This window comes from Serinus canaria, chromosome 4, assembly GCF_022539315.1.
Source record: "Serinus canaria isolate serCan28SL12 chromosome 4, serCan2020, whole genome shotgun sequence".
Classification (NCBI taxonomy): domain Eukaryota; kingdom Metazoa; phylum Chordata; class Aves; order Passeriformes; family Fringillidae; genus Serinus; species Serinus canaria.
In genome coordinates this window covers 69,699,570-69,726,322 of record NC_066317.1, presented here as the reverse complement: position 1 = coordinate 69,726,322, position 26,753 = coordinate 69,699,570, and the positions used below count along the sequence as shown (strand labels likewise).

General features: G+C 45.5%; 1 protein-coding gene across 7 annotated transcripts in view; it reads right to left on the bottom strand.

The window, feature by feature from the left end:
- The window catches only part of LOC103824648 (zinc finger protein 638), a 34,012-nt gene extending 8,722 nt beyond the window's left edge, over nucleotides 1-25,290 (bottom strand). For 3 of the 7 annotated variants that reach the window (XM_050973410.1, XM_050973413.1, XM_050973414.1), the window contains exons 1-13: nucleotides 22,282-22,800; nucleotides 19,759-19,905; nucleotides 18,820-18,936; nucleotides 16,217-16,275; nucleotides 16,034-16,077; nucleotides 15,111-15,176; nucleotides 13,872-14,063; nucleotides 13,681-13,721; nucleotides 12,254-12,388; nucleotides 10,968-11,096; nucleotides 5,891-5,932; nucleotides 1,987-2,127; nucleotides 591-716 (exon numbers count right to left, since the gene is read on the bottom strand). In XM_050973410.1, the coding sequence (XP_050829367.1) occupies nucleotides 591-716; nucleotides 1,987-2,127; nucleotides 5,891-5,932; nucleotides 10,968-11,096; nucleotides 12,254-12,388; nucleotides 13,681-13,721; nucleotides 13,872-14,063; nucleotides 15,111-15,176; nucleotides 16,034-16,077; nucleotides 16,217-16,275; nucleotides 18,820-18,936; nucleotides 19,759-19,905; nucleotides 22,282-22,524 (1,482 nt within the window). In that variant the 5' untranslated portion in view covers nucleotides 22,525-22,800. Of the gene's footprint in view, nucleotides 1-590; nucleotides 717-1,986; nucleotides 2,128-5,890; nucleotides 5,933-7,783; nucleotides 7,913-10,967; nucleotides 11,097-12,253; nucleotides 12,389-13,680; nucleotides 13,722-13,871; nucleotides 14,064-15,110; nucleotides 15,177-16,033; nucleotides 16,078-16,216; nucleotides 16,276-18,819; nucleotides 18,937-19,758; nucleotides 19,906-22,281; nucleotides 22,801-25,156 lie in introns of those variants that run through there. The other 4 variants (XM_050973408.1, XM_050973409.1, XM_050973411.1 and 1 more) reach the window with 4 other exon arrangements.
- Nucleotides 25,291-26,753: the final 1,463 nt, after the last annotated feature.

Genomic DNA, 26,753 nt, shown 5'->3' with positions numbered 1-26,753 from the left:
CCTGAGGGAAATCCCATCCTTAAGGGAAAATATTCCAACTCTGAGGGAAAAAAATCACAATCCTGAGGGAAATCCTTTCCTTGAGGAAAAATATCCCAAACTCTGAGGGAAAAATCCCAACCCTGAGGGAAAAATCCCAATCCCTGAGGGAAATATCCCAACCATGAGGGAAAATCACGATCCTGAGGGAAATCCTTTCCTTGAGGAAAAATATCCCAAACTCTGAGGGAAAAATCCCAACACTGAGGGGAAAATCCCAATCATGAGGGAAAATCCTGGCCCTGAGGGGGAAATCTCAATCCTGAGGGAAAAATTTCAACCCTGAGGGAAAAAATCCCAACCCTGAGGGAAATTCCATCCTTGACGGAAATCCCAAACCCTGTGGGGGAAAATCCCAATCCCTGATGGAAATCCCAGCCCTGAAGGAAAAAATCCCGGCCCTGAGGGGGAAAATCCTACACTTGATGTAAAATTCCCAGTCCTGAGTGTAAAATCCCAACCCTGAAGGAAATTCCCTCCCACAGCTCCCTGCAGGAAAGTTCTCCCACCCCAAAAAAAAAGCGGGATGGCGGAAAATAGGGAATTTTTACCTCGGGAAGGTCTCCGTGGGAGGACAAGGAGCAGGTGAGGGTGTGCTCCCCTATGGAATAGGGATACTGCTGCAGGAAGCTGTGCATGGAGCGCGCCGACTTGGGGCTGTCCAGCTGCAGGATGGCCTGAGGGAAAACATTCCCGGGAATTCCTTAATTTATGGATAAAATGAGAATTCTTAAACCTGCTGGGATGCCTCGCTTTCTCCCTGCCACTTTCCAGGCGTAAAAAGGGTTAAAAGTCACCTTAAAATGTCCCAGTTTGGGTCCTAAAGGTGGAAGTAATTTGGGTTTTTTGGGATTTAAAATGTGTTTTTACTGGATTTGGTGATTTTCAAAATATTTTCTGGGGTTTTGGGGGATTTTTCTTGGTTTTCTTGGGATTTAAAAGATAATTCCTTGGATTTTTAGGATTTAAAAAACATTTTCAATGGATTTTGAGATTTAAAGGGCATTTTCTTTGTTTTTTTGGGATTTAAAGAATATTTCCATGGGTCTTTTCTTTCTGTTTTTGGGACTTTAAAAACATTTTCTTAGTTTTTCTTGGATTTAAAGGATGTTTTCCTTGTTTTTCTTGGGATTGAAAAACATTTTCCTCAGTTTGTTTTTTATTTAAGACCATTTCCTTGGGTTTTTGGGATCTGAAGCCTAGAAAATCCCACAAAAACCCCAGCAGTTCTGCCATTCCCACTCTTTCCAATTCCCAAAAATTCCCAATCCCCTCACCCCAAGTCCGAAAAATTCCCCCAAAAATTTCCTCAAAAATCCACCAAAAACTCCCCAAAAATTAAGAAAAAAAAAAAATCCCCCAAAATTAAAAAAGTCCCCCAAAATAAAAAAAAAAAATCCCAACATTTCCACAAAAATACCCCAAAATTAAAAAAAAAAAGATCCTCTAAAAATTAAAAAAAAATTCTGAAATAATAAAAAAACCCTCCCAAAATTCCCAAATAAATTTCTAAATAAATCTCAAAAATTCTGGAAAATTCCCCAAAAAAATCCCCAAAAATTCCCAATATCCCCCCATTTTTTCCCTGAAAGCCCCAATTTTCCCCCAAGCCCTGGGGCAGTACCTGGTGGTGGTTGCTGAGCACGGCGTAGCGCTCCACCAGGAAATCCCCAGGAAATTCCACAAAAAATTCCCAAGAAATCCCCAAAATTAAAAAAAAAAAACACCCCAACATTTCCAGAAAAAAATCTTCCAAAATTAAAAAAAAAAATCCCCCAAAATTAAAAAAAAAATTCTGAAATACTCAAAAAAATCTCCTGAAATTTTCAAAGAAATTCCTAAATAAATCCACCAAAAAAATCTCCATAAATTCTGGGAAATTCCCCCAAAAAATCCCAAATAAATGCCCAAACATTGCCAAGATCCCCGCGTTTCCCGGGGCCGTACCCGGCGGCGGTTGCTGAGCACGGCGTAGTGCTCCACCTTGCCAAAGCGCAGCCCCGCACACACCAGCTCCAGCTCCCGGAACCCCTCGGCCGGGAGGTTCCCCAGGTGCACCAGGTGGGAGCGCAGGGAGGCGGCGTCAGCCTGCGGGAGAGCCGGGGGTGAATGGGAATGGGGGAAAGGGGGAAAAACAGAGAGAAAAAAGGGGGGAAAAAGGGGGGAAAAAGGGGAGAAAAGGGAGGGAAAAGGGGGAAAAAAAGGGAAGAAAAAAGGGAAGAAAGGGAAGAGAAAAGGGAAGAAAAAAGGGAAGAGAAATGGGGAAAACAAAGAGAAAAAGGGGGGAAAAGGGAAGGGAAGGAAGGGAAGGGAAAAGGAGAAAAGGAAGAGAAAAGGGAAGAGAAAAGGGAAGAGAAAAGGGAAGAGAAAAGGGAAGAGAAAAGGGAAGAGAAAAGGGAAGAGAAAAGGGAAGAGAAAGGAAGAGAAAAGGGAAGAGAAAAGGGAGAGAAAAGGGAAAGAAAAGAAAAAGGGAAAGAAAAAAGGGGGGAAGGTAAAAAGGGAAAACAGGAAAGAAAAAGGAAGAAAAAAGGGAAAGAAAAAAGGGAAGAAAAGGAAGAAAAAGGGAAGAAAAAGGGAAGAAAAAGGAAGAAAGAAAGGGAAGAAAAAAGGGAGAAGAAAGGGAAGAAAAAAAGGGAAAGGAAAGAAGGAAGAAGAAAAAAGGGAAGAAGAAAAAAGGGAAGAAAAAAGGGGAGACAAAAAGAGGGAAGAAAAAAGGGAAGAGGAAAAAAGGAAAAAGAAAAAAAAGAGAAAAAGGCAAAAAGAAAAAAGGGGGGAAAAGGGAGAAAAAGGAAAGAAAAAAAGGGAAAAACAAAGAGTAAAAAAGGGGGAAGGAAAAGGGGGAAAGGGGGGAAAAGAGAAGTAAAAAGGAAAAGGAAGAGAAAAGGGAAGAGAGGAAAGGAAGAGAAAAGGGAAGAGAAAAAGGGAAGAGAAGAAGGGAAGAGAAAAGGGAAGAGAAAAGGGAAAAAGGGAAGGAAAAGAGGAAAAAAGGGAAAGAAGAAAGGGGGGAGGGGGAAGAGAAAGGGGAAAAAGGGAAGAAAAGGGAAGAAAAAAGGAAGAAAAAGGGAGAAAGGGAAAGAAAAAAGGGAGAAAAAAGGGGATAAGGGGAAAAAAGGGGGGGAAAGAGAAAAGGGAAAAAAAAAGGGAAAAAGAAAAGAAGAAGAGGAAAAGGAGGGAAAAAAGGGAGAAAAGGAAAAAAAAAGAAGAAAAAGGGAAAAGAGGGAGAAAAGGAAGAAAAAAGGGGAAAACAGAGAAGAAGAAAAAAGGGGGGGGGAAAGGAGGAAAAAGGGAAAGGGGGGTAAAGGAGAAAAGGGAAAAATGGGAAGAAAGGGGAGAAAGGGAAGAAAAAGAGGGAAAAAGGGAAGAAAAAGAAAAAGGCAGAAAGAAAAAAGGGAGGAGAAGGAAAAAGAAAGGAAAAAGGGGAAAGAAAGGGGGGGAAAAGAGAGAGAAAAAGGGAGAGAAAGAGGAAAAAGAGGAAAAAGGGGAAAAGAGAAAGAAAGGGGAAAAGGGAGAAAGAAGGGAAAGAAAAGAAGGAAGAAAAAAGGGAAGAGGAAAAAAGGAGGAAAAGGAAAGAAAAAGGGAAGAGAAAAGAAAAGGGAAGAAAGGAAGAGAAAGAGAAAAAAGGGAGAAAAAGGAAGAAAAAGGGAGGAAAAAAAGGAAGAAAAAAGGAAGGGAAAAAGGGAAGAAGAAAAAGGGAGAAAAAAGGGAGAAAGAAAAGGGAAGAAAAAAGGGAAGGAAAAAGGGAAGAAAAAAGGGAAAGAAAGAAAAAAGGAAGAAAAAAGGAAAGAAAGAAGGGAAGAAAGAGAGAAAAAGGAAGAAAAAAGAGAAAAAAGGGAAGGAAGAAAGAAAAGGGAGAAAAAAGGGAGAAAAGAAGAAAGGAAGAAAGAAAAAAGGAGAAAGAAAAAGGAAAAAGAAAAAAGGGGAAGAAAAAAGGGAGAGAAAAAGGAAGGAGAAGAAAAAAGGGAAGAAAGAAAGGGAAGAAAAAGGGAAGAAGAAAGAAAGGAAGAAAAAAAGGAAGGAAAAAAGGGAAGAAAAAAGAAGAAAAAGGGAGAAAGAAAAGGGAAGAAAAAAGAAGAAAAAGGAAGAAAAAAGGAAGAAAAAGAAAAAAGAAAGGAAAGAAAAAAGAGAAGAAAAAAGGAAGAAAGAGGAAAAGGGAGAAAAAAGGGAAGAAAAGAAAAAAAGGGAAGAAAAAAGGGAAGAAAAAGGGAAGAAAAAAGGGAAGAAGAAAAGGGAAGAAAAAGGGAAGAAAGAAAAAAGGGAAAGAAAAAGGGAAGAAAAAGGAGAAGAGAAAAGGGAAGAGAAGAAAGAAAAAGGGAAGAGAAAAGGAAGAAAAAAGGGAAGAAAGAAGGGAAGAAGAAAAGGGAAGAAAAAAGGGAAGAGAAAAAGGGAAGAAAAAAGGGAAGAAAAATGGGAAAAGGGAAGAAAAAAGGGAGAAAAAAGGGGATAAGGGGGAAAAAGTATGGGGGGAAAAGGGAAGGAAAAAAGGGAAAAGAAAGGAAGAAAGAAGGGGAAAAGGGAGAAAAAGGGAGAAAAGGTAAAAAAAGGAGAAGAAAATGGGAAAAAGGGAGAAAAAGGAAAGAAAAAAGGGAAAAACAAAGAGAAAAAGGGGCGGAAAAGGGAAGAAAAATGGGAAAAAGGGGAGGGAAAAGGGAAGAAAAAGGGGAAGAAAAAGGGAAGAAAAAGGGGAAGAAAAATGGGAAGAAAAAAGAGGAAAAAAGGGAAGAAAGGTGGGAAAAAGGGAAGAAAAAACGGGGAAAAGAGAAGAAAAAAGGGAAGTAAAAAGGGGAAAAAGGCAGAAAAAGGGGAGAAAAAAGGGAAGATAAAGGGAAGAAAAAAGGGGGGAAAGGGAAAAAATGGAAGAAAAAAGTGGGAAAATAGTAGAAAAAAGGGGGGAATAAAGGGGAAAAAAGGAAAAAATGGGGAAAAAAAGGAAAAATGGGGGAATAAAGGGGGGGAAAAGGGAAAAAAGGAAGGAGAAAAAGGGGGAAGAGGGGGGAAGGGGGAAAAGGAAAAATGGAACAAAGCAGGCAAAGAGGGAACAAAATGAAGGGGGGAAAAGAGGAAAAGGGAAGGGAAAAAAGGGGAAAAGGGAAGGGGGAAAAGGAAGGAGAAAAAAGGGGGAAAAGAGGGATATGGAAGAAAGCAGGGAAAGAGGGGAAAAGGTAAAAAAGGAAGGAGAAAGAAAGGGGAAAATGGAATAAAGGGGGAAAGAGGGAAAAAAGGACAGGGAAATAAGGGGGAAAAGGGAAGCAGAAAAAAGGGGGGAAAGGGGAGAAGGAAAGGGAAAAAATGAATGGAAAAAATGGGGAAAAAGAGGGAAAGGGGAAAGTGAAAAAATGGAGAAAAGGAAGAGGAAAAGGGTGGAGGGAAATGGGAGAAAAAGGGGGAAAAGAAAGGAGAAAAAGAAGGGAAAAAGGGAGAAATGGGAAAGAAGGAAGGGGGAAAAAGGGTGGAAAAGGGGAAATTAGGAGAAAAAAGGGAAGGAAAAGGGGGAGAAAGGGGAAAACCTCTCTCCATCTATAAGAGAATTGAATTTTGAGTGGGAATTAAGATAAACTCCCCATTCCCATTTTCAACTTTCCAACCCTTTTTTTTAGGGAGAAAACTTCCGAGGCACCTGAGGAGAATCCTGGAATTAATCCTGGAATTCTGAAAGGATCAAAGGGCCTGGGAGATTCCAGAAGTCCCCAAAAAATCCCATTCCAGGGATAAAATGGGATTTATCCCAACCTGAAATGCTCAGGAATGAGCACTCCCAGCTCCCAGTCAATGAAATTCCAAAGAAAATTGGGATAATTAGGAAAAAAATTGGGACAATGAGGAGAAAAATTTGGGATAATGAGGAAAAACTGACCTTGGGATCGGACTCCTTGATGAGGGCAATGAAAATCGCTTCCTTTAGGGAGGAAAAATGGATTGGAGCTTAATTAATAATAATTGATAATTGGTTAATAATTAATAATTGATGAATTAATCATCGTTAAAGTAGCCATCATGTTAAAATTTAAAAAAACCCATTTCCCAGGGGGAAAAATCCCTCATTTTAAACTCCAGGAAATGCCAAAAATTCTATTTAAATTCTCTTTAAATCCCAAATCTTGCTTGAAGCGGAAAACTGGGAATTTTTTCCCCAGAGTTTTTCCCACAATTCCCAAATCCCCACAATTCCTCCAACTCCCATAATCCCCAAATTCCCACCATTCTTCACATTCCCACAATCCTCAGAATTCCCCATAATCCCCCAACTTCCTCCAATCTCACAATTCCCCAACTCCCCCAATTCCTAAAATTCCCATAATTTCCAAATCCCCACAATTCCCAACTTCCCTCAATCCCACAATCCCTAAAACTCCCAAATTCTCACAATCTCCACATTTCCCAAAATTCCAATTCCTACACTCTCCAAGTCCCAAATTCCCCAACTTTCCCCAACTCCCAAATCCCCACAATTCCCCCAATCCCCAAATTCCCCAATTTCCCTCAATCCCACAATTCTCAAATCCCCACAATTCCCAGCTCCCCCAATTCTCACAATCCCCAAATTCCCAAAACTCCCCAACTTCCCCCAATCTCACCATTCCCAAATCCCCACAATCCCCCAAATTCCCAGCTCCCCTAATTCCTACAATCCCCACAATTCCCCCAAATTCCCCAACTTCCCTCAATCCCACAATCCTCAAAATTCCTCACAATTCCCCACAATCACCAAACTCCCAAAATTCCCAACTCCTCCAACTTCCCACGATCCCCTCAATGCCCCCAATTCCTAAAATTCCATTTAATTCCTAAAATCCTGTTTCCCTCAATCCCCAAATCCCCCCAATCCCCCATTCCCCAAATCCCCAACTTCCCCCAAATTCCCAACTTCCCTCAATCTCACAATTCTCACAGTTCCCACAGATCCCAAATCCTAAAATTCCCCCAACTCTTAAATCCCTCAATTCCCACAATTCTCAAACTGCTCAATTTACCTCAATCCCACAATCCCCAAATTCCCAACTCCCCACAATCCCCCAATTCCCCCAATTCCCAAATCCCCCAACTTCCCCTAATCTCACAATTCCCAAATCCCCACAATCCCCAAATCCCCACAAATCCCTCAATCCTCAAATTCCCCAACTTGCCCCAATCCCCCCAACTCCCTCAATTCCTAGAATTCCCACAATCTCTACAATTCTCAAAATCCCCCCAATCCCCACAATTCCCAGATCCCCCAATTTCCTCCAGTTCCCCAGGTCCCACATTCCCACAACTCCTAAAATTCTCCCAACTCCCAAATCCCCACAATTCCTCCATCCTCAACTCCCAATTCCCAACTTCCCACGATCCCCTCAACTCCCCCAATTCCTAAAATTCCCTCCATCCCCAAATCCCCCCAATCCCCCAAATTCTCCTCAATTCCCCAATCCCCCAAATCCCCAATTTCCCAACTTCCCTCAATCTCACAATTCTCAGTTCTGACAATTCCCAAATTCCCCATAATCCCACAACTCCCCCAACTCCTAAATCCCCACAACTCCCCCAATTCCCACAATTCCCAAACTGCTCAACTTCCCTCAATCCCACAATCCCTAAAATCCCCAAATTCCCTCAATTCCCCAAATTCCCCCAATCCCGCAATTGTCACAGTTCCCACAAATCCCCACAATCCTGCAAATTCCCAACTCCTCCAGTTCCTACAAATCCCCCAATCCCCCTGACTCCCCCGGAATTCCCAGAATCCCCCCGGAATTCCCAGAACTGCCACCTCGTCGCGCAGGGAGCGGTGCCGGGGCTCGTGCCGGATGCGGAGCTGGTTCCCGTCCAGGCACATCGGGAAGCAGCCATAGAACTTCACCATGGACTCGGCGGCTCTGCGGGGGATCTCCAGGTACGCCTGGCAAACACGGCCACAGCTCCCAGAAATCCCCCAAAATTCCACCCAAACATTCCCAAAAAAACCCCCCCATCACCCTTAAAATCCTAAAAAATCCCCCCCAAATATTCACAAAAAATCCCCCACAAAAATCTCCACAATCCTTGAAAAATTAACCACAAATTCCCAAAAAGACCCTAAGGAATAACCCCAAAATCTTCCAAAAAAACCCCAAAAATTCCCCAAAAAATCACCAAAATTTCCCCCAAAGTACCCTTGAAAATCCCAAGAAATTAAAAAAAAAAAAAAAAAACAAAAAAAAAAAACTTTTTGAAAGTATTCCCCTCAAATCCTTAAAAAAAATTCCCCCAAAAACCCTAAAAATTCCCCCCAAAAGTACAAGAGTCCCCAAAGTTCCACCCCAAAATCCTTTAAAATCTTCCCCCAAATTCCCAAAAAGACCCTAAGGAATAACCCCAAAATCTTCCAAAAAACCCTAAAAGAATTCCCCAAAAAAATCACCAAAATTTCCCCAAACATCCCCTCAAAATCCCACGAAATTCCCAAAAATATCCCAAAAAACTCCTTAAAATATCCCCCAAAATCCTGAAAAACTTCCCCCCAAAAAAAGACAAAAAATGTCTCCAAATGGGCTCCCCCAAAATCCTTTACAAATTTCCCCCAAATTCCCAAAAAGCCCCCCCAATAGCAATAACCCCAAAGAAATAGCCCCACAGTCTCCCCCAAAAAACCCTTAACATAATTCACAAAAAAAATCCCCTAAAGATCCCGCTAAATCCCAAGAATAGGGCAAAAGATAATCCCAAAAAACGGATGGTAAAAGATCTCAAAGAAATCCGACAAAAAATTCCCCAAAAGCCCAAAAAAAAGCCCCCCAAGACCGCAAAATAAAAAAAACCTTCAAAAAATCCCCAGAAAATAAAAAAAAAAATCCCCCAAAATTCCCCAAGAAACCCCCCAAGCAACCCTCAAAAATCCTGAACAAGAATCTGTCAAAAATTTTCAAAATATCCTTCTGAAAAATTTAAAACCACAAAAAATCTCAAAAATTCTTACAAAGATCCCCAAAAATAAGAAAAAAAAAACAACAAAAAAAAATCCCCCAAAGTCCCCACAAAATCCCCAGAAAATTCCCAGCCTCCATCCTCAGGGCTCTCCTCGCCGGGCATTCCGGGATGATTTTTTACCTTTTTGTGGTGAGGAGGAGGATGAGCCAGGTCCCGCAGGCCGCCGAAAGGGTCTTGGCCAGGTTGGAGAACTCCGGGGGGGAGCAGCCCTTGGCCGGCAGGTTGGGACACCAGCAGCACGCCAGCACGGCTCGGGGGCATCCTGGCGGGGTGGGCAGGAATTGATCCCGAACCACCCCCCCAGCCCTCCGATCCCGTCCCCATCCCACAGGGAATCCCAATCCTGATCCCGACGCTCCCATTCCCATCCCAAGAGCTCCCATTCCCATCCCGATCCCGGCAGGTTGGACACCAGCAGCGCGGCTCGGGGGCATCCTGTGGCGGTGGGGACGGTACGGCCCCATATCCCAGGCCTGATCCCATACCCCCGAGCTCCCGTCCCCATCCCAACCGGGAATCCCAGTCCCAAACCCACTCCCAGGAGCTCGCTGTCGCCCACTGTTCCCATTCCAAAGGGAGAATCCCGATCCCGAACCCAACCCCACAGCCCAGAGACTCCTGACTCCCATCCCAAAGGGAATCCCAATCCTGATCCCAAAGTTCCCATCCCCATCCCAAAGGGAATCTCAATCCTGATTCCACAGCTCGCTGTTCCCACTGTTCCCAGCCCAAAGGGAATCTCAATCTTGACAATGCCCAGCTCCCCCAATTCTCACAATCCCCAAATTCCCAAAAACTCCCCAACTTCCCCCAATCTCACCATTCCCAAATCCCCACAATCCCCCAAATTCCCAGCTCCCCTAATTCCTACAATCCCCACAATTCCCCCAAATTCCCCAACTTCCCTCAATCCCACAATCCTCAAAATTCCTCACAATTCCCCACAATCACCAAACTCCCAAAATTCCCAACTCCTCCAACTTCCCACGATCCCCTCAATGCCCCCAATTCCTAAAATTCCATTTAATTCCTAAAATCCTGTTTCCCTCAATCCCCAAATCCCCCCAATCCCCCATTCCCCAAATCCCCAACTTCCCCCAAATTCCCAACTTCCCTCAATCTCACAATTCTCACAGTTCCCACAGATCCCAAATCCTAAAATTCCCTCAACTCTTAAATCTCTCAATTCCCACAATTCTCAAATTACTCAATTTACCTCAATCCCACAATCTCCCAAATTCCCAACTCTCCACAATCCCCCAATTCCCCCAATTCCCAAATCCCCCAACTTCCCCTAATCTCACAATTCCCAAATCCCCACAATCCCCAAATCCCCACAAATCCCTCAATCCTCAAATTCCCCAACTTGCCCCCAATCCCCCCAACTCCCTCAATTCCTAGAATTCCCACAATCTCTACAATTCTCAAAATCCCCCAATCCCCACAATTCCCAGATCCCCCAATTTCCTCCAGTTCCCCAGGTCCCACATTCCCACAACTCCTAAAATTCTCCCAACTCCCAAATCCCCACAATTCCCCCATCCTCAACTCCCAATTCCCAACTTCCCACGATCCCCTCAACTCCCCCAATTCCGAAAATTCCCTCCATCCCCAAATCCCCCCAATCCCCCAAATTCTCCTCAATTCCCCAATCCCCCAAATCCCCAATTTCCCAACTTCCCTCAATCTCACAATTCTCAGTTCTGACATTCCCAAATTCCCCATAATCCCACAATTCCCCCAACTCCTAAATCCCCACAACTCCCCCAATTCCCACAATTCCCAAACTGCTCAACTTCCCTCAATCCCACAATCCCTAAAATCCCCAAATTCCCTCAATTCCCAAATTCCCCCAATCCCGCAATTGTCACAGTTCCCACAATCCCCACAATCCTGCAAATTCCCAACTCCTCCAATTCCTACAAATCCCCCAATCCCCTGACTCCCCCGGAATTCCCAGAATCCCCCCGGATTCCCAGAACTGCCACCTCGTCGCGCAGGGAGCGGTGCCGGGGCTCGTGCCGGATGCGGAGCTGGTTCCCGTCCAGGCACATCGGGAAGCAGCCGTAGAACTTCACCATGGACTCGGCGGCTCTGCGGGGGATCTCCAGGTACGCCTGGCAAACACGGCCACAGCTCCCAGAAATCCCCCAAAATTCCACCCAAACATTCCCAAAAAAACCCCCAATCACCCTTAAAATCCTAAAAAATCCCCCCCAAATATTCACAAAAAATCCCCCACAAAAATCTCCACAATCCTTGAAAAATTAACCACAAATTCCCAAAAAGACCCTAAGGAATAACCCCAAAATCTTCCAAAAAAAACCCCCAAAAAATTCCCCAAAAAATCACCAAAATTTCCCCCAAACGTCCCTTGAAAATCCCAAGAAATTAAAAAAAAAAAAAAAAAAAAACAACAAAAAAAACCTTTTTGAAGTATTCCCCCAAATCCTTAAAAAAATTCCCCCAAAAACCCTAAAAATTCCCCCCAAAAGTACAAGAGTCCCCAAAGTTCCACCCCAAAATCCTGTAAAATCTTCCCCCAAATTCCCAAAAAGACCCTAAGGAATAACCCCAAAATCTTCCAAAAAACCCTAAAAGAATTCCCCAAAAAAATCACCAAAATTTCCCCAAACATCCCCTCAAAATCCCACGAAATTCCCAAAAATATCCCAAAAAACTCCTTAAAATATCCCCCAAAATCCTAAAAATTTCCCCCCAAAAATACAAAAAATTCTCCAAATGTCTCCCCCAAAATCCTTTAAAAATTTCCCCCAAATTCCCAAAAAGCCCCCAAATAGAAATAACCCCAAAGAAATATCCCAAAATCTCCCCCAAAAACCCTTAAATAATTCACAAAAAAAATCCCCTAAATATCCCTCTAAATCCCAAGAAATTTCAAAAATAATCCCAAAAAACTTATTTTAAAATATCTCAAATAAATCCTAAAAAAATTCCCCAAAAATCCTAAAAAAATCCCCCCAATACCTCAAAATAAAAAAAACCTTCAAAAATCCCCAGAAAATTAAAAAAAAAATCCCCCAAAATTCCCAAGAAACCCCCCAAGAAACCCTCAAAAATCCTAAAAATAATCTGTCAAAAATTTTCAAAATATCTTCGAAAAATTAAAAAAAAAAAAATCTCAAAAATTCTTAAAAATATCCCCAAAAATAATAAAAAAAAACCAAAAAAAAATCCCCCAAAGTCCCCAAAATCCCCAGAAATTCCAGCCTCCATCCTCAGGGCTCTCCTCGCCGGCATTCCCGGGATTTACCTTTTTGTGGGAGGAGAGGATGAGCAGGTCCCGCAGGCCCCCGAAGGGCTTGGCCAGGTTGGAGATCTCCTGGGGGGAGCAGCCCTTGGCCGGCAGGTTGGACACCAGCAGCACGCAGCACGGCTCGGGGGCATCCTGCGGGGTGGGCAGGAATTGATCCCGACCCCACAGCCCGGAGATCCCGTCCCCATCCCACAGGGAATCCCAATCCCGATCCCAAAGCTCCCATTCCCATCCCAAAGCTCCCATTCCCATCCCGATCCCGGCAGGTTGGACACCAGCAGCGCGGCTCGGGGGCATCCTGTGGGGTGGGCAGGTACGGCCCCATATCCCAGGCCTGATCCCAACCCCAGAGCTCCCGTCCCCATCCCAAAGGGAATCCCAGTCCCAAACCCAATCCCAGAGCTCGCTGTTCCCACTGTTCCCATTCCAAAGGGAATCCCGATCCCGAACCCAACCCCACAGCCCAGAGCTCCTGCTCCCATCCCAAAGGGAATCCCAATCCTGATCCCAAAGTTCCCATCCCCATCCCAAAGGAATTTCAATCCTGATTCCACAGCTCGCTGTTCCCACTGTTCCCATCCCAAAGGGAATCTCAATCTTGATCCCAATCCCAATCCCACAGCCCAGAGCTTGCCGTTCCCATCCCAAATGGAATCCCAATTCCAATTCCAATCCTGACCCCAGAGGTCCCATTCCCATTCCAAAGGGAATTTCAAACCCATTCCCAGAGCTGCCATTCCCATCCCAAAGGGAATTTCAATCCTGATCCCAATCCCAATCCCAGAGCTCCTGTTCACATCCCAAAGGGAATCCCCATCCCGATCCCAATCCCACAGTTTGCCATTCCCATCCCAAAGGGAATTCCCATCCCAATCCTGATCCCAAAGCTCCTGTTTCCATCCCAAAGGGAATTTCAGTCCCAATCCCAGACCTCGCTGTTCCCACTGTTCCCATCCCAAAGGAAATTCCCATCCCAATCCCAGAACTCCCATTCCCATCCCAATGGGAATTTCAATCCCGATCCCAGAGCTCACTGTTCCCATCCCTAAGGGAATCCCAATCCCAATCCCAGAGTTCCAGCTCCCATCCTAAAGGGAATTCCAATCCTGATCCCAGAGCTCCCATTCCCATCCGAAAGGGAATTTTAATCCTGTTCCCATTCCAAAGGGAATCCCAATCCCAATCCCAATCCCAGAGCTCTCTGTTCCCATCCCAAAGGGAGGTTCTAGGGTTTGGGATTGGGACGGGATGGAGCCAAGGCCAGAGGGGCTGGAGGTTGGGATTGCAGGGCAATTCCCAGTGTTCCCACAATTCCCAACATTCCCACCATTCTCAAAATCCCCCAATTCCCAAGGCCCCACAATCCCACAATCCCCACATTTCCCAAATTCCCAAAATTCCCCAAATTCCCAAACCCCGCTGACCTTCCCGCCTGGATCCGTGGGTTCCTCGCTCACTGCAGGCTCTGGAAATGGGGAAAAGGAGCAGCTGGATCCTTCACAATTCCCTTTGAATCCCCTTTTCCCAAGGATTTTTCCCCATTTTTTTTCCCCAATCACCCCAAACTCCGCATCCCCCCCAGCTCTGGAGAATTCCATGAATTCCCTGGAATTACCTGGCCCTGCCTCTGCAGCTGCCCCGGGCTCCCCTGGCCCGTCTGGCTCCGGGGAGGGGTTGGGATGGGGATTGTTGGGATGGGGAATTTTGGGATGGGCATCGTTGGGATCCGAGGGCTCGGAGGGCTCCGATCCCGGAATTTCCAGCCCGGCCTCAGCCGGAGTTCCGGAATCTTCCGCGGCCGCTTTCCCTGCAGGGAGAGACCGACAGCACCTGGAGAGCTGCACTGGGAAATTCCCTTTGCCCATTTTCCCAAGGTTTGTCCTCATTTTCCCCATCTTCTCAAAGGTTCTTCCATTTTCTTCTCCCATTTTCCCAAATTTCACTTGCTCACTTTCCCAATTTTTTTCCCCATTTTTCCCATCTTCTCAAGTGTTTTTCATTTTCTTCTCCCATTTTCCCCCTTTTCCCCCCATTTTCTGACTTTCCTCATCCCAAACTTTGGTTTCCCATTTCCCCGAGATTTTTTTCCCATTTTTCCCATTTTTCTCACCATTCTATTCAGGTTTTTTCCATTTTCCCAAGGATTTTTTTTTCCATTTTCTTCTCCCATTTTCCCAAATTTCACTTGCTCATTTTCCCAATATTTTTCCCCAAGGTTTTTTTTTTCCATTTCTCCAATTTTCCCCCTTTTCCCCATCTTTTTCTCATTTTCCCAAGTTTTCTCCCCATTTTCCAGAGCTTTTTTTTTCCATTTTCCTGAGGTTTTTTCTGCTATTTTCTCTTCCCATTTTCCCAAGGTTTCTTTTCCATTTTCTTTTCCCATTTTCCCAAATTTCACTCGCTCATTTTCCCAATTTTTTCCCCCATGTTTTCCCCCAAATTTTTTTTTCAATTTCTCCAATTTTCCCCCCTTTTTCCCTATTTCCCCCCAAGTTTTCTCCCCATTTTTTCCCATTTTCCTGAGCTTTTTTTCCCCATTTTCCCAAGGTTTTTTCTCCTATTTTCTCTCCCCAGTTTCCAAAGCTTTTTTCCCATTTCCCCAAGTTTTTTCCCATGTTTTCCCCCCAAGATTTTTTTTTCCATTTCTCCAATTTTTTCCCATTTTTCCCAAGTTTTCTCCCAATTTTTCCCATTTCCCCGAGTTTTTTTCTTCTATTTTCTCTTCCCATTTCCCCAAGTTTTTTCCCATTCCCTTCCCATTTTCCCAAGGCTCTTTCCCCCATTTTTTCCCCTTTCCCAAGGAATTTTTTCCCAATTTTTCCCCCAAGATTTTTTCCCATTTTTCCCCCCTCACCTCCCACATTCGAGGCTTTCTTCACTTTCTTCTCTCCCAGGGTTTTCTTCACTTTTTCTTTTTTTCCTACAAAAAATTCCCAAAAAAACCCAGAATTCCCAATTCTCATCAGTGATTCCTTCCCAAGGGAACAAATTCCCAAAAATTCCAAGGAACTCCAGGGAAAGGAAGAAAAAAAAAAAATTGGGAAGAAAAAAAAATCTGGATTTTTTTAGGGTAAAAATCCCAAAATTTAAATTAAATCCAGGGCAATTTATGGGAAAAAAAGGGGAGATTTTAGGAGGAAAAATTTTGGATTTTTGGGGGTAAAAGAAACCCAAAATTTAAATTATTCTGTGGGATTTTGGGGCAAAAAAATCCCAAAAATTTAAATTAAATCCAGGGAAATTTTGGGGGGGGGGCGGAAATGAGGATTTTAGGTGGGAAAAAAATGGATTTTAAAAGGATTTGGATTTGGGGGGGAAAAAAAGAATTTTTGGGAGAAAAGGGAGGGATTTTTGGAAAAAAACATTTGGGATTCTGGGGGAGAAATCCAGGGGGGTTTTTTTAGGGTAAATAATCCCAAAATTGGAATTAATCCCAAAATTGGAATTAATCCCAAAATGGAGCTCAGGAATGGATCAAAATCAAAGATTTGGAACCCAAAAATTTCCTATTAAAACCCAATAAAATTAAAATTATTCAGCCAATTAATTAATTAATCCAACAATTAATTAATTAAGGTGACTAATAATTCATTAAGAATTCATTATTAATTAAACGAGCTCAGGAGTGAAAGAAAATCAATGATTTGGCACTCAATAATTTCCTATTAAAAGCCAATGGAATAAAAATTAATTAATCCAATGAATTCATTAATTACTCTAGTTAATTAATAATTAATTGCTAATTAATTACTAATTAGTTAGTGAAAATCAACTCACCTGCCAGGGCTTTGGGGCCCTTGGTGCTGGTGGTGGGAATTTTCCTGGGAGGATAAAAAAGACACCAGAAAATCAATTTAATTAATATTTATTAATCATTCACCCCCAATTAAAGTTCTAAGTTGGAGCCCCTCGGGTTCCCAATTATTGTAATTAACAATAATTAATTAATGAGGGTCTTACTTGGTGCTTGTTGGAGTTTTTTTGGGGTTCAGAACTCGTTTTTTCACAGGTTTTTTTTCCTGGAGTGGGAAAAAAAAAAAGAGATTTATTAATAATTGATATTAATTATAAATAGGATTCTTAACTTTAATTAATTACTGCTAATTAAGCAGTGATAAAATATTAATTATATGCGTTGTTAATTAAAATTTAATTCAGGTTTTACTAATAAATGTGCAGGTTTATATGTAAATATATTAAACAGATTAGCAGTTACTAATAATTACTGCATTAATTACTTTTGACTAAGTGAATTTCATTTTTATTTTATTTTAAAACATGTGCATGGAACTATAAGTGCATTAATAAGGGTAATAATAATTAACTCTTAACTGTAAGGTGTAATTAATATTAATTTAATTATTAGCAACTGACGTTACATTTCAATAGGATGCTTAATTTAAGTTCATTAACGCTAATTAAGCAGCTATAAACGATTAATTATATTAATTATTAATTGAAATTTCAGTGAGATTTTATTAATCCATGTGCAAATCTGTATTTATAAACAGACACAAGGGGCGGATCGTTACTGTTGAGAATTACCCAGGTTTAATTATTAATTAATAAATTAATTAATTAATACCTGGGTATTAATTAATTCAGAGTGAGTTAATGCCATGTCTGGCCACAGGAGAGTGGACACAGAATTCCCACAATTAACGTTCATCAGCCCTGCAGGGGAGTCACTCATTAACAGCTCCGGCTGCAATTCCGGCTGGATTCCTGATGGAATTCCTGCTCCCTCTTGGAATTCCCAGTCGGAATTCCTGCCTGGAATTCCCACTCCCGGATGGAATTCCTGGTCAGAATTCCCAGACAGAATTCCCACTCCCAGTCAGAATTCCTGCCTGGAGTTCCCTTTCCTGGTTGGAATTCCCAGCTGGAATTCTTGACTGGAATTCCTGCTCCCAATTGGAATTCCTGGCTGGAATTCCCTCTCCCAGCTGGAATTCCCACTCCCAGTCAGAATTCCTGGCTGGAATTCCCAGTTGCAAGTCCCAGCTGCAATTGCCACTCCTGGCTGGAATTTCTGGCTGGAATTCCCTCTCCCAGCTGGAATTCCCAGTCAGAATTCCTGGTTGGAATTCCCAGTCCCAGTCAGAATTCCTGGCTGGAATTCCCTCTCCCAGTTGAAATTCCCAGTTGGAAGTCCTGGTCAGAATTCCCAGTTGGAAATCCCACTCCCAGTTGGGATTCCCAGCTGCAACTGCCACTCCTGGCTGGAATACCCGGCTGGAATTCCAAACTCAATTCCCTCTCCCAGTTGGAATTCCTGGTCAGAATTCCTGTCCAGAATTCCCAGTCCCAGCCAGAATTCCCAGCTGGAATTCTCTCTCCCAGTCAGAATTCCTGGCAGGAATTCCCTCTCCTGGTTGCTGTCAGAATTCCCTCTCCCAGGTGGAATTCCTGGTTGGAATCCCTGCTCCCAGTCAGAATTCCCAGTGGGAATTCCCAGGCCTAGTAGAATTCCCATTGGAATTTCCCGTTGGAATTGCCACTCCCATTGGAATTCCCAGTAGAATTCCTGATGGAATTCCCAGTACAAATTCCAAGTTGGAATTCCCAGTCCCTGTAGGAATTCCCGGTTGGAATTCCCAGTCCCATTGGAATTCCCAGCTGGAATTCCCAGTCCCACTAGAATGCCCATTGGAATTTTCCATTGGAATTCCCAGTAGAATTCCTGGTTGGAATTCCCAGTCCCAGTCAGAATTCCAGTTGGAATTCCTGTTGCAATTGCCATTCTCAGCTGGAATTCCCACTACGAATTCCCAGCTGGAATTCCCTCTCCCAGTCAGAATTGCCGTTGGAATTCCCAGTAGGGATTCCTGGCTGGAATTCCCAGCCTGAGTCAGATTTCCTGGTGGAATTGCCACTACCAGTTGGAATTCCCATTCCCACTGGAATTCCTGCTGGATCTCCCATTCCCACTGGAATTCCTGCTGGATCTCCCATTCCCACTGGAATTCCCTCAGGATTTCCCATTCCCAGCCGAATTCCCACTGGATCTCCCATTCCCACTGGAATTCCCTCAGGATCTCCCATTCCCAGCCGAATTCCCACTGGATCTCCCATTCCCACTGGAATTCCCACTGGAGCTCCCATTCCCAGCCGAATTCCCACTGGATCTCCCATTCCCACTGGAATTCCCTCAGGATCTCCCATTCCCAGCCGAATTCCCACTGGATCTCCCATTCCCAGCCGAATTCCCGCAGGATCTCCCATTCCCAGCCGAATTCCCGCAGGATCTCCCATTCCCAGCCAAATTCCCACTGGATCTCCATTCCCAGCCGAATTCCCACTGGAGCTCCCATTCCCACTGGAATTCCCACTGGATCTCCCATCCCAGCCAATTCTCACTGGAGTTCCCATTCCCAGCCGAATTCCCACTGGATCTCCCATTCCCAGCCGAATTCCCACTGGATCTCCCATTCCCAGCCGAATTCCCAATGGATCTCCCATTCCCAGCCGAATTCCCGCAGGATCTCCCATTCCCAGCCGAATTCCCGCAGGATCTCCCATTCCCAGCGGAATTCCCGCAGGAATTCCCGGCCCTGCCCCACCTGGGCTCTCTCGGCCACGCTGACCCGGACGCGCTTGCCGTGGAGCAGCAGCGGCGCCGTCTCCCCGAAGCGCACGGCGGCGATCACGGCCTCCTTGTAGTTCATCTCCAGGTAGGCCTGGAACACACCGAGAGCCCGGGGTCAGGGGGGACACGGCCCGGACCGGGAATTGCAGGGGGAAAGGGAATGGAGAGAAAGAGGGAAGGGGAAAAGGGGAAAGAGAAAAAAGGGGAAAAGGGGAAAAGGGAAAGGGAGAAAGGGAGAAGGAAGGAAAAATGGGAAAAAAGGAAAAAAAAGGGGGAGGAAGGGAAGGTTAGGTTTGGGAAGGGAAGGTTTGGGAAGGAAAGGGAAAAAGGGGAAAAGAAAAGGAAATTTCAAGGAAATTTCAAGGAAAGAAAATTTCAAGGAAAGGGAAAGGGAAAGGGAAAGGGAAAGGGAAAGGGAAGGGGAAAGGGAAGGGGAAAAGGGAAAAAGGAGATCAAAAGAAGGGAGAAAAGGGGAAAAGAGGGAAAAAGGGAAGGGGAGAAAGGAAAAGGAAGGGAAAGGGAGGAAAAAGAAAGGGATTAGGAAAATAAAGGGAGAACAAAGAGAAACTAGGGAAGGGGGAAACAGGAGAAAAACTGGGGGAAAAGGAAGGGGAAAGGAAGGGAAGAAAGGAAAATAAAGGGTGGAAAAAGATGGAGGAAAGGGGGGAAAAAAGGGAAGAATGGAGGAAAGGGGGGAAAAAAAGAGAGAAAAAAGGGAATGGGGAAAACCAGGAAAAAACCAGGAAAAAATGGGGAAAATGGGAGGGAAACAGAGGAAAAGAAAGGGGAAGGAAAAAAACCCTCTCCATCCATAAAATCCCAGAAGTGTGAGTGGGAGGAGCTCTGAATTCCCAGCCCAGCTGTGCCCGTTGGGAAGGTGTGGGGCCATTCCCAATCCCGAGTTCGGGCTCACCTCGTTGCGGGAGCGCAGCACGATGAGGTCGCTGACCTTCCCGAAGGGCTGCACCAACTTCTTGATGTCCTGGTCGGAGAATCCCGAATCCGGCAGGTCCGAGATCTGCAGCACCGTGCCGCAGCTCAGCAGCTCCTCCCGCAGCAGCTGCAAAACACCCACGGCATTCCTGGGATTCTGGGATTCACGGGAATCTGGGACTCCTGCAAACCGGGGACTCCCGGAATTCTGGGATTCCTGCAAATCTGGGACTCCTGCAAATCTGGGATTCACGGAAATCTGGGATTCCTGCAAATCTGGGATTCCTACGGGATCCGGCACTGGGAGGGTCCGGGGGAGGTTGGGATGGAAATGGGGAGTAAATCTTGATGGAATTCCAGAATTCCACAGAATTCCAGGGTTTTTTCATGTCTGGAAATTCCCAAGGAAAGGCTGGATTGGAATTGTGGAATAAATGTTGATTGATTTTCCTGAATTCCAGGATTTGGGGAAATTTTTTTATCCAAGGAAAGGTTGGATTTGAGCCACCTCGGATTGTGGGAATTGTGGAATAATTGTGGGAATCTTGATGGAATTCCAGAATTTCGGGAATTCTCCATCCCTGGAAAGGCTGGGTTGGAATTGGAACCACCTGGGATTGTGGAATAAATGTTGATGGAATTCCAGAATTCCACAGAATTCCAGGATTTTTTCATCCCTGGAAGTGCCCAAGGAAAGGCTGGATTGGAATGGTTGGAATTGTGGAATAAACATTGATGGAATTCCAGGATTTTGGGAATTCTTTATCCAAGGAAAGGTTGGATTGGAGCCTGGCCTGGGATGTGGAAATAAAATCTTGATGGAATTCCAGAATCTAAGCAATTCCAGGATTTTGGGGCCTTCTTTATCCAAGGAAAGGTTGGGATTTGAGCCACCAAGGGATTGTGGAATAACTCTTGATGGAATCCGAATTCAGAGAAGTTCCAGGATTTTTTCCGTTCTGGAAGTGTCCCAGGGAAACGGCTGGATTTGAACTGTTGGAATTTTGGAATTACATGTTGAGGAATCCAGGATTCCAGGAATTTTCATCCCTGGAAAGGGCTGGATTGGAGCCATCTGGGATTTGTGAGAATAATCTTGATGGGCATTCAAAATTCCAAGGAAGGGGGCTGGGGTTATGGGGAATCCATGGCATTAAAATCATCGGCAACTCCCTCCCCTACAGAATTCAGAATTCCCACCTGCTTGGCTAGGCATTATCCCACACGAACACTCTGAGTTCAACCCCACCCAAACCAAGGAATTCCCAAAAAAACCACAAAGCCCAGAGGGAATTGCAACCTCCCTTCCCCCCCACCCCCAACCCAAAAAACCACCAAAGCCCGCCAGAAACTTCTCAAAAAACACCACAAACACCTGGAATTCCCCCAACCCCCAGAAATTCCGCAACAATCGCCCCAAACCCCAGGAACTCCCAAACCCCAGGAATTCCCTCAAACCCCAGAAATCGCCCCAAAACCACCGAACCCCAGGAGTTCCCGCAAAACCCCCAAACCCCAGAAATTCCCAAAAAACCACCAAGCCCCAGGAATCCCCCAAACCCCAGGAATTGCCCCAAACCCCAAAACCTCAGGAATTCCCAAATATCCCCCAAACCCCAGGAGCTCCCCAACCCCAGGAATCCCCCAAACCCCAAAATTCCAGGAATTCCCAAAAATCCCCCAACCCCCAGGAATTGTCCCAAACCCCAGGAATTGCTGCAAACCCACAAACCTCAGGAATTCCCACATATCCCCCAACCCCCAAGAATTCCCACATATCCCCCAACCCGCAGGAATTCCAACCCCCTGGAATTCCCAAATATCCCCAAACCCCCAGGAATTCCCAACCCCCAGAAATTCCCAACTATCCCCAACCCCCAGGAACTCCCACACATCCCCCAAACCCCAGGAATTCCCAAAAAACCACAAACCCCAGAAATTCCCAACCCCCAGGAATTCCCAACTATCCCCAAACCCCCAGGAATTCCAACATATCCCCCAACCCCCAGGAACTCCCACCCATCCCCCAAACCCCCAGGAATCCCAACCCCCAGGAACTCCCAACTATCCCCAAACCCCCAGGAATTCCCAACCCCCAGAAATTCCCAACTATCCCCAACCCCCAGGAATCCCAACCCCCAGGAACTCCCACACATCCCCCAAACCCCAGGAATTCCCAAAAAACCACAAACCCCAGAAATTCCCAACCCCCAGGAACTCCCACACACCCCCCAAACCCCCAGGAATCCCAACCCCCAGGAACTCCCAACTATCCCCAAACCCCAGGTATTCCCAACCCCCAGGAACTCCCAACTATCTCCAAATCCCCAGGAACTCCCAACTATCTCCAAACCCCCAGGAATTCCCAACCCCCAGGAATTCCCAAATATCCCCCAACCCCCAGGAACTCCCACACATCCCTCAACCCCCAGGAATCCCAAACCCCAGGAACTCCCACACACCCCCCACCCCCAGGAATTCCCGGGACCCCCCCCAGACCCACCCTGTTGTAGGGCTGGCCCTTCCCGGTCTCCTCCTCCTCCTCCTCCTCCCGCTCCTTGCCGGGCGCCGTTCCCGGCGGTTCGGGGGCGGAGCTGGGCCCGGCCCCTCCGTCCCTGCGGCCGCTCCTGGCGCCTTTCCGGGGCTCCGCGGGGGCTCTGCCGGCGCCCAGCGAGTCCTGCACGGCCGCGGGCAGCGAGCGGTGCCGCTGGAACTCGGCCAGGAACCCCGGGCCCAGCGTCTGCATCACCGCCTCCAGCGCCGCCCGCCGGGCTGCAGAGACACCGCGCGGCACAGTGGGAAATGGGGATCGGGCTTGGGAATTCTGGGGGGAAACATGGGAAATTCGGGGGATTCTTTGGGGGGGTTTTGGGGGAAAAAATGGGAATTTTGGGGGATTTTTTGTGGGAATTTTTGAGGAGGCAAAATAGGAATTTTTAGGGATTTTTTGGGGGAATTTTGGGGAGAAAATGGAAATTTTTTTTGGGAATTCTGGGGGGAAAAATGGGAATTTTTGGGGATAATTTTGGGAATTTTTGAGGAGGCAAAATAGGAATTTTTAGGGATTTTTTGGGGGAATTTGGGGGAGAAAATGGTAATTTTTTTGAGAATTCTGGGGGAAAAAAATGGGAATTTTTGGGGGAGGAAATGGGAATTTAATGGAATTTTTGGGGGAATTTTGCAGGGATTTTTTTTTTTTTTATTTTGGGGGAAAAAGAGGAATTTTTAAAAAATTTTCTGGGGGAAATAGCCAAGACTTTTTTGGGAAAACCCAGGATTTTTGGTGGAAGAAAACAGGAATTTTGGGTGATTTTTTTTTGATTTAGAGAAAAAAATGGGAATTTTTGGGAATTTTTTTGGGGGAAAAAAAAAGAGAATTTTTGGTGCTTTTTTTTTTTTTTTTTTTTTTTTTTTAGGAAAAAATGGGAAATTTTGGGAATTTTTTTAGGGAAAAAATGAACATTTTTGGCGCTTTTTTTTTTTTTTGGATTTTGGGGGAAAAAAAGGGAATTTTTGGAATATTTTTGGGGATTTTTTTGAGGAAAAACCGGTAATATTTTTTTAATGTTCTGGGGGAAAAAATGATCATTTTTTGGGAATTTTTGGGATAAAAATGGGAATTTTTTGGGAATTTATTTTAATTTTTGGGAAAAAAAAAAACAGGATTTTTTTTAAATTTTTTTTTTTTTAATTTTAAAGAAAAAAACCGGGAATTTCTTGTGAATTTTTCTGGCTTTTTTTTGAATTTGGGGGGGAAAAAATGGGAATTTTTTTAAAAAATAATTTTGGATTTTTTTGGGAATATTTTGGGAAATTTATTTTGGAACTTTTGGGGAATTTTTTTATTTTGGGGGAAAAAATTGATTTTTTAAAAACGTTTTTTGATATATTGGAAAAAACCCCGGTAATTTATGGGGAATTTTTTGAGATTTTTTTTGGAATTCTTTGGGAATTCCCTGGGAATTTCCCTGCTCCTCTCTGACCCTGCAGTACTTACTGCCTCAGAGCCTTCCTGCTTCCTGCGCTGCTGGGGCTGCTCTAATTAGTCCTTAATTAGTCCTTAATTAATGCCCGATGCTGCGGCTGCGGAGAACCCACAGGTCGGTTACTGCTCCGAGCATTCCCGGCTCTTGGAACTGATCCCAAAAAAATCCTGGGAATCCCAAAATTCCTTTTTGGGGGGGGGGGGGAACGTTGGGAATCCCACTGAGCATTGCCAAAATTCCCATTGGGAATCCCACTGAGCATTCCCAAAATTCCAATTACGGGGGGGGGAAAAAAACCATTGGGAATCCCAGTGAATTCCCAAAATTCCCATCAGGATTCCCATTGAGCATTCCCAAAATTGCCATTGAGGTTGGAAAACCATTGGGAATTCTGCTGAACGTTCCCAAAGTTCCCATCGGGAATCCCACTGAGCATTCCCAAAATTCCCATCAGGGTTGAAAAAAAAAATCATGAATTCCAATGAATTCCCAAAATTCCCGTTAGGGGTGGAGAAAACTTTGGGAATCCCATTGAGCATTCCCAAAATTGTGATCAAGGATGAAAAAAGCATCAGGAATCCCACTGAGCATTCCCAAAATTCCAATTAGGGGGGAAAATACCATTGGGAATCCCGGTGAATTCGCACTGGGGGTAAAAACCATTTCTGGAATCCCACTGAGCATTCCCAAAATTCTGATCGGGGTTGAAAAAGCATCAGGAACCCCACTGAGATTTCCCAAAATTCCCACTGGGGGTGAAGAAAACTTCAGGAATGGCACAGAATTCTCAAAATTCCAATTAGGGGTGGAAAACCATCAGGAATCCCACTGAGCATTCCCAAAATTCTGATTGGGGTTGGAATACTACTGGGAATCCCACTGAGCATTCCCAAAAATCCCACTGGGAATCCACTGAGCATTCCCAAAATTCTGCTCAGGCTTGAAAAAACCATGGTGAATCCCAGCGAATTCCCAAAATTCCCATTGGGAGTGAAAAAGCAACAGGAATCCCACTGAGCACTGCCAAAATTCCCACTGGGGATGTAAAAACCACTGGGAATCCCAGTGAGCATTGCCAAAATTCCAACAGGAGGTGAGAAAAGCATCAGGAGTAACACTGAGCATTCCTAAAATTCCCACTGGGGGTGAAGAAAACTTTGGGAATTCCACTGAGCATTCCCAAAATTCCCGCTGGGAATCCACTGAGCATTCCCAAAATTCTGCTCAGGGTTGAAAAAACCATGGTGAATCCCAGCAAATTCCCAAAATTCTCACTGGGGGGGAAAAACACTTTGGGAACGCCGGAGAATTCCCAAAATTCCCAGCGTGGGGGTCGGACAGACCGCGGGACTCGCGGGGAATCCCCGCCCTCCCCCCGGGGGTGCCAATGACCTTCGGAGCGGCTGCCGGGCCGGCGGGCACGCTCCGCGCTGCCCGAGCGCCGCTCCCGCTCCCGCTCCCGTTCCCGGGGGCTGCCCCGCGCCAGGCTCCGCGGCCGCTGCGGCGAGCGGGAGCGGGAGCGGGGCCGCGGCAGGTGCCGCCCGGGGCTGCGGGAGCGGGGCCGCCCGAGGTGCCGCCCGGGGCTGCGGGAGCGGGGCCGCCGCGGGAGGGGCCGGCCGGGGCTGCGGGAGCGCGAGCGGCGGCGGTAGGCGGAGCTGGGCGGGCCGGGCGGGCCCCGGGAGCGGCGGCGGGACGGGCTGAGAGAGCCCGAGCGGCGGCGCGGGGTGCGGTTCTCCTTGCGGTCTGCGCCATGTCTGCGGAGAGAGAGAGAGAGAGGGGTGATGTTCGGGGAGGGGATGGGGGATAAATGGGGATATGGGGATTGGGGATAATGGGGGATTGGGAAGGGAATGGGGGAAATGGTGATTGGGAAATTGTGGGACTGGGGCCATTGTAACTGTCCCTTTTTTGCTTTGTTCCCTTGTTTTCCCCTTTTTTCTTTGCCCGTTCTTTTTTCCTTGTGTCCTTTTGCCCCTTTTGCCTGTGTCCCTTTTTGCTTTGTCCCGGTCCTTTTTTTCTTGGGCACTTGGTCTTTCGTCCCCTTTCCTTTTCTTTCTTCCCTCTTCCTTTTTTTCTTTGTTCCCTTTGGGTGTCCTTTTTCCCTTGTTGGTCCTTTTCTTTTTCCCTTTCTTTTTTTCCTGATTGCTTGTGGTGTCCTTTTCCCTTGTTCCCTTTGCTCTCTTTCCCCTTTCCTTGTCTTGCCTTTTGTGCTTTTTCCCTTTTTCTTTCTTCCCCTTTCCTTTTCTTTCGCCCTCGTTCTTTTTTTCTTTTGGTGTGGGCCCCTGGGGCCTCGGCCTGGGGCTGGGCGCCTCCGGGGCTGATGCCGGCCTGGGGCTGGGGGCCCTGCGGGCCCTTTGTCCTTTGCCCTGGTGTCTGGGTCTTGGTACCCGGGCCTTGGGGCCCTGGGTTGCTTGTGTCCCTGGTCTTGGGCTTTTGGGTCCCCGTTGCCTTTTGGTGCCCGGTTCTTTGTCCCCCTTTTCTGTTGTCCTTGTGCCCCTGTCCTTGTTCCCTTTTGCTTTTTGTTTCCCTTGGTCTTTTTTCCCTTTTTCTTGGGGTTTCCCTTTTCCTCTTTCCCTTTTCTTTGTGCCCCGGTGTCTTTGTTTCACCTCTTTCTTTGTTTCCTTTTTCTTTTTTTCCCTTTCCCCTTTTCTTTTTCCCTTCCTTTTTTCCTCCCTTTTTCTTTTTCCCCTTTTCTGTTCGTTTTTCCTCTGTTTGCTTGCTTCCCCTATCGTCGTTTGTTTCCTGATCTTCTTTTTCTGAAAGAAAGAAATGAAAAAAAACCCAGGAAATGCTGACAAAAGATCTAGACTGAAAACGCTGAAAAAACGGAAAAAACTCCTAACTGATTTGGAGAAAAATGGGGATTTGGGGAAAGGGGCCTGTGGAAACTGGGGGAAAGAGCATTTCTTTCTGGGGAAAGAATGAAAGAGAAGAAAAATGGGAAACACGGAGAAATCTATCCTATCTGGGAAAAAAACTAGAAAATTGG